This window comes from Pseudonaja textilis, chromosome 3 (genome assembly GCF_049901715.1).
Source record: "Pseudonaja textilis isolate UNSWEBS1 chromosome 3, rPseTex1.2, whole genome shotgun sequence".
NCBI classification, from domain to species: domain Eukaryota; kingdom Metazoa; phylum Chordata; class Lepidosauria; order Squamata; family Elapidae; genus Pseudonaja; species Pseudonaja textilis.
In genome coordinates, this window is record NC_141992.1 from 11,349,019 (window position 1) to 11,362,277 (window position 13,259).

The window sequence follows — 13,259 nt, forward strand, 5'->3', positions numbered from 1 at the left end:
GTATGTATGTATGTATGTATGTGTGTATATACATACACACACACACACACACACACACACACACATACATACATACATACATACATACATACACACACACTGAAGATGGCACAAAATGTTTTAAAGTCTGAAGGCCCACTGTGCCAAGCTACGAACAACGCCAGGTGTTGGCTACTTGGTTTACCATTTAGACGCTTAATGGTCCAGTTCTTCCTAATGGCAGATGGCACGCTCGGCAGCTCAAAGACAAAAGGGCCAACATTTGGATCGATGTCGGCATCCGCGGCTGTGATGTTGATGACATTCAGATTTGGCCTCTCGCATATCTGGGCCTCTTTTGGCTGGAGATCAGGAGCATTATCGTTGATGTCAATTAGGTAGATCTGGAGGGTGCCCGTGCCGCTGGCTGGAGGGATACCTAGACGGGGAGAGAGGACTATGTGAAGGAAGAACGCAAAGATCAGCAGGCTAAGGAACAGCTTCTACCATACATGGTCTCCTTACTGAATTCCTCAACTCGTCTATCCCCACATAAACACTGACACTTTCCCTGATAATATATAATATATCTTGTATAAACTCTCTGTGCATTATAATTATATTCAATATGTTCATAAACACTCTGTACAGTCATATATATTCCTTCCACAGACATATATTCTGTATGTTCATAGATATTCTGTATATCCATATATAGTTACATATTTTGTATCTCTCTCTCTCTCTCTCTCTCTCTCTCTCTCTCTCTATCTATCTATCTATCTATCTATCTATCGTGTTTCTCACAAAATAAGGCCGGGCCCTATTTTTTTTTTGACCCCCGAAAAAATGGCTAGTCTGTCTTTTCGGGGGTTGCTTAATTTCCTCCCTCACCTAGAGTGGCCCATACGCATGTACTTCGCCCCGAGGCTGCTTCTGCTGGCCGATCAAAGTGGCTGGTGACTGTACTTGGGGAGCTTCCATTGCCCGAAAGACACTGCCTAAAGGTGAGGGGACACGGGCAGCCACGCCATGCCCTGAAGCGGCTGGGGACTCTGCCTTCGGGGAGCTTTCGTTGGCCGATAGAAGCGGCCTCGTGGCGAGGGGAGTGTGTGTGTGCGCTCGCCCCGAGGCCGCTTCTACCGGCCGATCGAAGTGGTGACTGCACTTGGGGAGCTTCCATCACCCAAAATGATCAGATTAGAATGAAGCTTACCCTGCACTTCCAAGGGCACCCAAGGGCACAAACACATACATAAGTGACAAACGCTAAGAAACACACACATGCACACCATATGCAAATATATAACCCCACTACAAATTAACAATGGAAGTATAGCTGCTGCATGCATGTCTTACTGGTTAGAAAGAATTTCAGAAGGCTTGATGTGCATCTCACCACAGGTTGTCTTTCTCTTGTTCCGCCTACATAAAATGCACCCAGTAAAAGTATGACTAACGGGGGTGGAAAGCTACAGAATTTTTCTTCTTGGTATTGTCCACAGTCCCTTCTATTACGTATGGATTTTGCCCTTCTAGAGTGAGATGAGGAAGTTATATGGATGGACTTAGATTCATGAAGGTCCTATCCAGGGGTGGGATTCTACCTGGTCAGACCGGTTCTATAGAACCGCTTGTTATGAATCTGTCCAGTTTGGAGAACCGGCAAATTGCACCACTGGCTGGCCCCGCCCCTCCCCTCCCACTCATTCCTCACCTGGCATGCACGCCATCAAACTTACTTGCTAAATTGCTATTTTTCTCCCCCCCACAACCATTAGCTCTTCTGCTTTGCCGGGAGATTTAGATTAGCTAGATTTAGCTAATCTAGATTGTTGGAAATTGTTGGATTTCTTGCTTTCTAGCTAATCTAAAAGCAGAGCTGAACCTTCCTTAGAACTGAACCTTCTATTTTTCAGTGCATACTCAGGTAGCAGATTGCAGAAAGGTAGATTTCTAAGTGCCTGCCTGCTTTGCCTGATTTTGGGTAAAAGTTGCTCTTTTATATATATATAAAAAATCAATATTTACATATATGGTGTGTTGTGATTTAATTGGTGAGTTTGCTTGCTACCAAATTTTATGAGTTTGCTTGCAAGCAAATTTTATGTGACAGACTCAGGTAGCAAACTGCAGAAAGATAGATGAATGAATCTGTGATTCTGCGAGCAACTCAATCTGCCTGCCTGCTTTGCCTGATTTTGGGTAAAAATTGCTGTTTTTTAAATAAAAAAATTAAATATTTACAATATTTACGTACAAGCCATGCCCACCCAGTCATGTGACCACCAAGCCACACCCAATGAACAAACCATCCCTACCCAGTCACATGACCACCAAGCCACACCCCAAAATTAGGCTAGGCCCAAAGAAACGATTGTTAAGAAATTTGAATCCCACCCCGGTCCTATCAGTATTTTCAAGCTTAGAGAAGTCACATATGCTTGTTTGGCTTGGCGAAGGCTTCCAGTTTCATTATTCAGAATCTCTAATAATTGATCAGGAAGGAGCATGCTGGCAGGGGAACTCTGGGAATTGAAGTCCACACATCTTAAAGTTGCCAAGGTTGAAAAACATTGGTAAAATGGGAAACAATTTGTCCCCTTGGGGGTAATAGCCATGACTGAAATCATCTCATGATATATAGATTCCTATTGCAAAGACTCCTTCCAGCTATCTTTCAATGTTTGTCACTAAAATAAGGTTTGGCTCTATTAAGTTTCCAAATCAAGTTCTTCGTAACTTTTACGCAGGTTTAAAATCCACCAACATTTCATACAATTCTTGGCTCACACTGACGTGCACATTTCCCACACCGCCCATCTCAACCTGTTTCAGTCATTTCCCTCTAGTGAGGAGAAAGAAAGACCATACTGTCACTTTCCTTCCTTTGTGAACTGCAGGATGTGTTATTTTGGATATTTTCACTGTTTCTTAAAACAGCTCCATTTTAGAACTCATGTTATGAACCCTTTCTCCAAACTTAAAAAAAAAAAAAGCTTCCTGAATCTTGATGGTTTCTTTCTTAACATCTTTTTACAAAGTTTTCTGGCTTATGTCTCCTGTTTGCTTTTGCTGACTGAAGTATCTCTGAATCCCTGATGAGCCTCGGTGTGTCCATTTCTTGTGGCTGTTATATGAGCCCTCCTAACCTCAGGTCTCATGAGTTTGTTTCAGCTGCTGGCTGTTGAAGTTTTCTCCAGCCTTCCTGCCTCAAACCCTCTTTGGATTTGGTGCAAAGCAGAAAAAGCCCATGGTTTTAACTGCATTTGCCTGAAGTTATCTGTAAGGAGGATGTTTAGGTGAGTGCTCGTCTTTCACAAAAGTCGAACAGAACTGAAAAATGTTAATATGAGTCCTCTAGATTTATGCTTATCCTACCTTTCCAATAACTAGGTTGCGAGAAAGAGAACACTGAGCTGAATGTCGGGAGACTCTCCTGTCATCCAGGTCATCCTTGTCCTAAAGGTGCTTTTTCAAGAGGCAACTGGACTTTCTTTGTTTTTCCTTGAAAACATTTCACTTCTCATCCTAGGAGCTTCTTCAGTTCTGACTGAATGGTAGAGAATGGAACTCCTTCACAAATCCTTCCATTCCCCCCATCCTGTCATGTTAGATTTTGCAGCAGAATTTCAAATCCAGAAAGCACACACAGATGACTGATTAAAGCAGGATTCATTAACTTCTTTATATACATAATAATATAAGTAAAATATACAATACCAATAGTAGATTCTTCCAATGTAACACAAGCAAAACACAAGCAGCAGCTTCAGAGCTCAGAGCAGAGGTAAGTCACGCCCAGACTCTCTCTTTAAGTTTCAGTTTCTAATTCAGCTCCCATTGGCTGATCTGTTCTCATGCTATTCACGGGCTGATCTTGTTACCATGTCTCTGTCAGTTCATGAATATTCTGACATGTCATATCTGATAAAGCTTCTTGGATGAGAAGCGAAAGGTTTTCAAGGAAAAACAAAGAAAGTCCCATTGCCTCTTGAAAAAGTATTTTTGGGACATTTGAACTGGAAGTATTATGTCTATTAAGTTCTCCTGCCTAACTAACCCATTGTCTACCAATACCATAATGCCTTCTCAGCATCCAAATTGATGTAGGAGGGAGCTCTTTTCATCTACTACACTCATAATGTATCTTCTTAACATGGTGGGGCATTGAGGGAGATTTGCAGGGAGGAAGAAGACAGTAAAATGGAAGTTCTTCCCTTAAATAATAAAGCTCTAGGTTGGGTCCCACATGCATTGGTTTAATTCCAAGCATGAGTAACAAAGAAGATTCCTAAACTTATTTTTGAACCTTCTGGACTAATTCTTAGTAAAGAAGGAAAAGAAAAGAATAGGGTCAGACGAGAGCTAAACTTATGAAAAATATTGTAAGCTTTTGGTGCTAACAGGGACAAAGTCCAACCCTGGATTCAAGAATCTGATGCTGTTAGGATAAAGGAATTTGTAATAGTTTAAAGATTCCTTCAATTCAGGGGCGTCAAACTCGTGTCGTCACATTGTCATCACGTGACATATTGCAACTTCCCCCCTTTGCTAAAATGGAGGTGGGGGTGGCCAGCATGTGACGCATCTGCCCATGGGCCTCGAGTTTGACACCCCTGCTTTAAATGATGCTATAAGTTAGTCCTCACTGTACGTATAGGTGGTATTTCCCAATCAGCAACAAGACCTCTTGATGGAAATGGTTTTCTTCTGAAAGGCAATTTAGCCTAAAAAAAGGGTACACTACTGGCAGGTAAGTTGCTCATATTAAAATCAAGGCTTTCTTCCTCTTGGAGGTTGGAACTTCAAGGAATTCATGGTAGATAGCTTGAGAAGCTCTCAAAGAAGAGGTCCCCAAGCTGAGGGCGCCAAGCCTTCTATATCCAGAAATGCCATCAAACCACACAAGTTAACATGAAACTAGCAAAGAGATATAACAATCATGAGAAGCGGGTACAGATCCAACTTTGGGGGAGTCCTTCCCCAACATACCATTGAAGCTAATTGTAAGTTGGACTGAAAAAATAGCACAACTATAGCAGAAGAGAAGGCAGAGTTGAGGGACAGAGTTAAACATGTCATCAGCTTAGAATCCTTATGTTGTCACAAATGATCCTAGTCCAGCCCTCCCCTTTGAATTCCATTGACCCTTATCTGGAGCTGATTCAGAAATGAGCTTAATTTGACTAGATTGTTGTGTATAAGCTTAAACAATAAATCTTCCTTTATGTGTAGTCCTGATCCTTTGCGCCTGACGCAACCATCCTTTAGTGGCTTTGGAGGGCCACATTCCTGCAGGAATAATTTGTTTTATTTAATTGCTCATTAAATTTACATGCCGCCCATCTCACTCTCCAAAGTGACTCTCGTTAAGGCCACAATGCGTGCCAGTGTTGTCCAAGGTCAAAGTAAATTTTAGGAGGGAGGGTCTAGGAAGATGATAAGGAAGGCTACCTATATCAGATTTATTTTCTTCGTTTCTTTATATTGTTAAAATCTAACTGCTTTTAAAATATGGTATTTAATTTAGGGCTTCTGAAACATTTCTCCACTGTTCTCTGTTTCTAGGGTGTTTTTTTTTTATTATCGATTTTGTTAGTAACCAGAACTCCATAGAGGCCCAGTGTGGGATAAATATTAGAGATAGATAGATAACTACTTAGGTGAAATATATCCTTGAAAGGAAACACAGCAGCTATTGGAAGAAATCAGGTTTTGAAAGCAGATTGACTCTTTATTCTGATGCCTGTTAAACTTATTCTCCTGTAGCCTGCAGAGTGGGGTGAGGAACACAGCAGTGTCTTCAGTACATCCAATGATTTAAAGGACACAGTAGGGCAGTTTCAATATTCTGATCTGCTTGTCAGTAAAGATGCCACTGGTGATTCTCAGCCCTGCAACAAAATTGAGCGAATTGTGTAGATTGTGACAAGGTTGCTTGAGGTCACTCGAAAGGTAAAGCACACCTCACTTTGATGTTTTCCAATCTATACAGCAACAGCTTTTATGCAATTATTTCTCTTTTAACCTTAGATTGTTCTTGACTTCAAGATGGAGCCTCTCCCCTTTCTGTCCTCAGACGTGTCTCTTACTTGGTAATACAGGTATTCTTCGACTTACGACCACAATTGAGCCCCACATTCAGTTGTTAAGTGAGACCTTTGTTAAATGAGAGTTCTGCCCCATTTTATGACCTTTCTTGCCACAGTTGTTAGGTGAATCACAGCAGCGGATAAGTTAGTAACCTGGCTTCTCCATTGACTTTCCTTGTCAAAAGGTAGCAAAAGGGGACATAGCAACGGTCATAAATGTGAACCAGTAGCCAAGCATCTGAATTTTGATCACATGATCGTGGTGATGCTTCAAAGGTCATAACTATGCAAAATGGTCATTTTTTTCAGCGTTGTTGTAACTCTGAACGGCCATTTAAATGAACTGTTGTAAGTCGAGGACCAGCTGTAGAAGATTAGGAACATACAGGAAGTCCATCCTTTCTCCTGCCTTTTCTGTCTGCTTCTCCACTCATGCCAAGATGCCTACAGTAGCCCCACGGTGAGATATAGGCGGCAAATAAATTTAACAAATAAACAAGGAAACTACAATTAACAACTTAATAGTCAGCCATCAACACAAAACCAGGAACCAGATAAATGCAACATGCATAGAACAGCCCAGGGCACATATTCTGGAAACAGAGAGAGAGAGAGAGAGAGGGAGAAGGAGAGGGGAAAATGGAGAGAGAGAGAGACAGAGGGAGACGGGAAGAGGGAGGGAGAGAGAGAGTGGGAGGGGGGAGAGGGGAAGAGAGAGGGAGAGGGGAAGAGGGAGGGAGAGAGAGAGAGGGAGAGGGATAGGGGAAGAGAGAGGGAAGGGGAAGAGGGAGGGAGAGAGAGAGGGGGAGGAAGACGGGAAGAGGGAGGGAGAGGGAGAGGGAGACGGGAAGAGAGAGGGAGACGGGAAGAGGGAGAGAGAGAGGGAGGGAGAGGGGAAGAGGGAGAAAGAGGGAGAGGGGAAGAGAGCGAGAGAGCGAGAGAGCGAGGGGAAAGGGAGAGGGGAAGAGGGAGAGAGAGAGAAAGAGAGAGAGGGAGGGAGGGAGAGGGGGAGAGAGAAAGCTTGGAAGAATAAAGTTTTGGTCCCAGTGACTCAGATTGGATGCTTTGCAAATGTTACGGAGATTCTCAGTCATCCAGGTCCTCGTTGTCCCAAAGGTGCTTTTTCAAAAGGCAATTAAGCTTCATTCTTCTTTGAAGACATTTCATTTCTCAACCAAGAAGCTTCTTCAGCAGTGAAGACAGAACTCGAGAAGCTTCTTGGATGAGAAGCAAAACTTCTTCAAAGAGAAACAAAGCCCAGTTGCCTTTTGAAAAAAGCACCTTTGGGACATCCTTAACAAATAGAATTTAACACATAAATATGGCAAAACCTTCTAATTTCTTACATCCCCCTTCTGTTCGCCCTAGTTTTCTTTTCCATTCTAACCTGTGAACATTTCATTTCTTTTGACAGCATCCCATCTCTACTTCATGAAGATCTCCCCCCTCCCCAAAAAAAAGAACTAGGAAAACCTGGGAACATATAAATTATACTGACAACTGTGTCAGGGAATTATTTCTATGAATGCGCCAGATTATTATTGAAGCATGAAGAGCGGAGTGCTAGAGCCTACCGTTGTCAGCTGCCAGGAACGTGGCTTCGTAGACATTGTTCTTAACGTAGGCTGACTCGCGATCAAGGACAGCAGCAGTGATGATCTGACCATTTGTGGCATTAATATTCAGCCAATTGGCAGGATCTGACAACTTGGAATATCTGCAGAAGCAAGGAAAAATACCTAGGAGTCCTTTCCAGTGAGAAGTCCCTAATGCAGATTGAAAATAACCTTACACTAGGACGCAGTTTAGAGCAGCGTTCCCTGACCTTTCTGGGTTGGTGGCCCAGCATGGGAGGAAGGTGGGAAGAGGGGATGTGTCAACTCTGAATTGAACCTGGATGAGGCCATTTTGGGGGCTTCAGGGTTGCCACAATGCGAAGAAAGGATAGGGAGGGGGAACATAGTTAGATGGGGGAGGGGTTGTAGACAAAACAAAATAGTTTCCTGTGGGAACCAAGGACATTCCAACAGGTGGCTGGAGGAAGGAAGGGGTGAAGTAACCAGGCAACCAGCCAGCACCTTGATTGGACAATGTGTCTGATTGGTTGGGGGAAGGGGGAACTTTCACATTTTAATCAAGTGAAAAACGCCGGAAGTTTCAGAGTCGGTTTTCACCAGTTTGTGCCAATAGGATATCTTTAATAAAACCGTTCTTTGAGGAAACTGCCTGCCTCGGAGTTCTGCTTTCCATGCGGCTATTACCTGGAACATTGACAAGATGGTTTGGCATGAGGGGCAGGCATGTACACTCATAGCTTCATTTGTGTGAGTGGGAATATGAGGCCGGTGGTCACCGCGAGTGGAGCTTTACGCCCCGGTTGTGAATAGGCCACAGCCCAGTAGTAGACTACAGCCTGCAGTTTGGGACCCCTGTTTTAGAGTGCTGAACCTTTCAGCCACCCATATCTTAGCTCAGCATGCAGTAGTTAGTACTCATAGTTTGCAGGGTCAATGGAATCAACCACCATACAATCTATACTGATTTGAAGGCACACGTAATTCATCTGTCCATCCAGCCAGATGTCCATCTACCTGTTGAGCCAGCCAGCCAACTGTCCATCCATCCATCCATCCATCCATCCATCCATCCATCCATCCAGTCTTCTGTGGACAAGGCTGTCATGTGTTCAATATGTATGCCAGTGTGTAAGAATGCTCTATCTGTGCATTGTTTTCCTCTTCAAAATTGCCCAAAACATGAAAGGGAGATATAATTTTTTTTCCTGAGTAAACAACAGGATTTTAAAATGGATCAAGAAAATAGTACATGCCTTTCCACCTGATCAAAACATACTGGGAGCTCCCAAACTTATATTTATTTGTCTATTGTTAAATTTATGCCACAATATTCCATCCATCCATCCATCCATCCATCCATCTATCAGGTCTGCCTCTGTGTCTATGTATTGGTGTATTTCTCCATCTATCTATCTACCTACCTACCTACCTACTAGGTGAGACCAAGAGACCAAGAGACAGATCTGTCTCTGTGTCTATGTATTGGTGTATTTATTCATCCATCCATCCATCCATCCATCCATCCATCCATCCATCCATCCATGTATCTAAGATAGGCAGGCAGACAGATAGATATAGATAGATAAAAGATAGATGATAAAAGACAGAGATGACAGACAGACAGACAAAGATTGGAAGGCAGGCAGGCAGACAAATGGGTATCAATGCCATATAATTAGTATAATTTATAATATCTGCTCATCCAGGAGGTTAGTGAAATTGATACCTGTGCCTGTCTGGATTGGATGAGCATTTTTGCTTGATGTTTTTCAGTTTTTTAAAAAAATTAAGATTGTTAAAACGTTAACATTTTTGTAATGTTGTAATTTTGGGTTGTTGTTTTTCTTTCTTGTTAAACGATTCTTTGCACCTTGCTTTGAGCTTATTTTCAAAATGAAAAAAAAAGCAAGGTACACCTTGTATGATCAATCAGTGCTAAATTGATTTAGCTTGTGGCTGGTTCACTGCATTCCACTGGGTCACCTCTAAGTTGGTCCAGGTGCAGGAGAGAAATGAGCTCCCTGTTGAAGGACCAGCCATTGCAAAATAGAATGAAGAAAAATGGCCTTGTTAGCGAAGACATTCCCCTTCATCCTTAAAATTTCCACTGCCTTTTCATGCCAACAAGCTGAGGCAATGAGTAACCATTGTCATTTTTGCACCAGACAGCTTTATCCCCCTTGAAATATCTCATCCCTTGAATGATTATAAAATGTCACAAGTGATGTACGTTTAATTGGCCCCAGTGCTAGTTCTACAGGGCACCTTCCTATGTTTGCTATAAAGGAACAGACAGATAACCAGCGGGACCAAGAGACAAAGGAGGATAACTTAAATTTCCTTTTTTCCCCCTAGGCTGTGTTCAATGTACAGGTCCACACAACCAACTGGGATTTAAATGTACTGAATGTTCAAAATATGGCAGCTCTGTGGTTATGCTTACAGCCACTCTTTGAACTGCTGCTGGAAGTAAGCAGAATTCAGGGATAACTCATTTATGAAGTTTTTTTTAAAAAATCCAAAAATTGCGCATCAGATAAACCCTTGCTTGGGAATACAGGAATCATGAAAACTGTAGAGCATAATTAATCAGCCACTTTGACATTCCTTTTATCACGCACTGGATCAAGGTATCCGGATTCTGGCGATTGCCCTAATTAAATCATGAGCCTCGGGCCAAGCTTCAAAAGAAACCAAAAGATTTATTAGGAGCAACATGTCCGGCATTAACCTGTATGAAGCCAACTCTGGCATATGTAATTTACAGTCATCTGTGACCCAGCTTCCCCCTCCCCCCCTGGGTGTGTCATAAATCAGATTCTCCAATGAAGCACATTCACAGGCTGGGTGTCATCAATCACGTTCTCCAATTAAGGATTTTCATGGGCAGAAGATCTGATAGCTTAGCTACAATCTTTGTAAGATAAGTGTTGGAATGTACTTCTGGTTTTATATTGACATACTGCTCCCTCAGATTTCCTCCCCACCTCCCTTGTTTATGGCAACTCTAAAACAGGCACAGAAATGCTTTACTAATTGACGCAAGGAACAGAAGCAAAAATGTAGAACTTGTGTGTGACCCTTTAAAGCAGCTGCATCTTATCCCAGGAGCAATGCCTTTTAGAGATTGCATTTGAACAGACGCCAGGGTTCAAAACAGTCATGATCACAGTCATGATGGTGCAAGCTCTGTTCATTTGTGTGTGTGTGATGCACATTAAAAAAAGGCAGGTGCATCATTGGAACTAGTGCCTTTAATTTTTTTAAAACCAAACACAGCAGAACCCTCTGACCAGAGGTGGTATTTAGCAGGCTCTGACCAGTTCTGGAGAACCAATAGCAGAAATTTTGAGTAGTTCGGAGAACCGGCAAATACCACCTCTGACTGGAAATTTTACAGTATCTTTTCCCTGCCACACCCACCAAGCCACGCCCACAGAACTGCTAGTAAAAAAATTGAATCCCACCACTGCCTCTGACCACTATCTTATGTGAGTCCAGACCATTACTCCATCTATTCCAGAACTGAGTGTCAACACTCAGAAATTTCTCCAAATTTGCCTGGCAATGTCAGGGACTGAATCTCAAACTCTGGTCATACAAAACTGGAGCCTAACCATTAAGCCATTGATCCTTCCTGTGGGAGAATTTTGCCTGGCCAGGTGTTTCCAATGATACAGATTTGCCAGTGAGAAACAAGGTGAAATGAATCTCAGTAATTATTTAATTCCAAGATCTCTTTCCAAACACACTTGCTAAATAAAACAGCAGCACAGTTCCATGCTGTATTGAGGCAGTAAACAGACAAAACTGTAATGTAAGTCTCTTATCTGTCAGGTCCTTGGTGTTCTCTGAGCTTGGTAGTTTTCTTATAGATATTTCATTACCAAACTAGGTAACATTACTAGCACTGATGATGTTGCCTAGTTTTGTAATTTAAAGGTCTTCAAGAAAGCCACCAAGCACAGAGAGCACCAAGGACCCTGCATTCATTCTTGGTCTACAAATATTGTCCTCTATACATCTCTTATCTAAAAACCAACTGAACCCAACCCAACCCCAATACATGTGGTCCTACCTCTTTTACACTCTTTCTGGTTAAATGTGGTTCACAGGCATTCAAAAGTTGATGGCCTACAGAATAGAGAGCTCTACCTTCCATCATCATACCTGATAGCCTGTTGCATGAAGCGGTCAGGATCCACTGCTGAAAAAGTCATGAGTGCTGTCCCCGTAGGCACACCCTCTTCCAGCCTGATGAGTTTGTGGTTTGTCGGGAAGTAGGGTGGCTCATTGACATCAGTGACGGAAATGGTGACTCCGGCTGTAGACTGGAAGGACATTTGGATCCCACTGGCAAGGGGAGCTTGATTGGACACCATCACCGTCAACATAAAAGCTCGGTTCATCTCATAATCGACTTCCTGAAATCAAACAGAAGCACATGGGAGAGGCATGATCACTCAGTATTCTATGGTCTTAGGTTTGTTTAGGTATTGACCAGAATGCTGGATTGGTTTTATAAGGAAGAAGTAGTAGTTCTGTAGATGGTCTATGTGCTACTGTGTGCTAAGGCAGGCCTTGTTGTATTTCACTGGCAGCCGGTGCAGACGGCAGTGGAGTCGGACAGTGAGGAAGAAAGGGAACCAGTCAGGGAGTCTGGAGAGGACTCGGACGAGGGTCCTGCATCTCATGCAGGGATGGGGCCAGGACCATCTGGGAGGAGGCTGCTGCCTTCGGAGTCTTTGGAGTCTGGCAGCAGCGAAGCAGATGAACCAGGGGAGCCTGTTCCCAGTGCACACAGAGCTGCTAGAAGGCAAGAGCAGCTGAAGCGGAAGGGTGACTTGGGAGTATGGCTGGGAGGTGATTGCCGCTCCCATGAGGGATAAAAGGGGGGGGGGGGGGGGGGGGGGGGGGGGGGGGGGGGGGGGGGGGGGGGGGGGGGGGGGGGGGGGGGGGGGGGGGAAGTCAGACCTCAATGACAAACGCTTTGCAGGAAGCAAAGCAGTTCAATTAGATTCTGAATCCTTCTTGAAACTCTGTGTACTCTGGTCAGGTTTTTTTTTATACTCTGGGTGGGTTCTATTATAATTATTTTGATAACTTCTGTTTTTGGCAGCATTCCACAGCACTGACAAGTGTGGGCTTATCTTGGGGAACTGTGTTTAATTGGTTCTAGCTGGGAATGCAAGTAATTCCCAGCGTTGCAATAAAATAGGTTTTGCTTTTAAAATAAGTTTGTGTTCAAGTACATTTGACGAAGCCTGGGTCAGAACAGGCCTGTCCCTTGACTAGCTAGTTGAAACTAGAAAAAAAAACAAGAGTCCAATGGCATTTCTGGGGAATATGGCTAACTGGATACACGCACTGGGAGAGATCTCTGAAGGATTTCTCCCTGGAGTGTTACTCTTCTACCCTTTAACTGAAGGGACTGATATCCCATCAGTTTTTATGACCCACCCTGTTAGGATGTCTCGAAAAACTTATCCTCAGGACCCTTCAATCCAGCTGTAAGCCAGCAGATTGCTTTTGGAGTTGAACTCCGAAGCTGTCTGCATGCCATAAACTGGGAGGGGAGGAACTGCAATCTGTTCAGGGGTTGAAGAAG

At 43.2% G+C, this 13,259-nt stretch overlaps 1 protein-coding gene across 1 annotated transcript in view; it reads right to left on the reverse strand.

The window, feature by feature from the left end:
- Positions 1 to 13,259, reverse strand: part of CDH4 (cadherin 4) — a 995,035-nt gene that overhangs the window by 20,960 nt on the left and 960,816 nt on the right. Inside the window, exons 10-12 of the mRNA XM_087928929.1 lie at positions 11,822 to 12,075; positions 7,649 to 7,791; positions 185 to 418 (exon numbers count right to left, since the gene is read on the reverse strand). Of these exons, the coding sequence (XP_087785055.1) occupies positions 185 to 418; positions 7,649 to 7,791; positions 11,822 to 12,075 (631 nt within the window). The remainder of the gene's footprint in view (positions 1 to 184; positions 419 to 7,648; positions 7,792 to 11,821; positions 12,076 to 13,259) is intronic.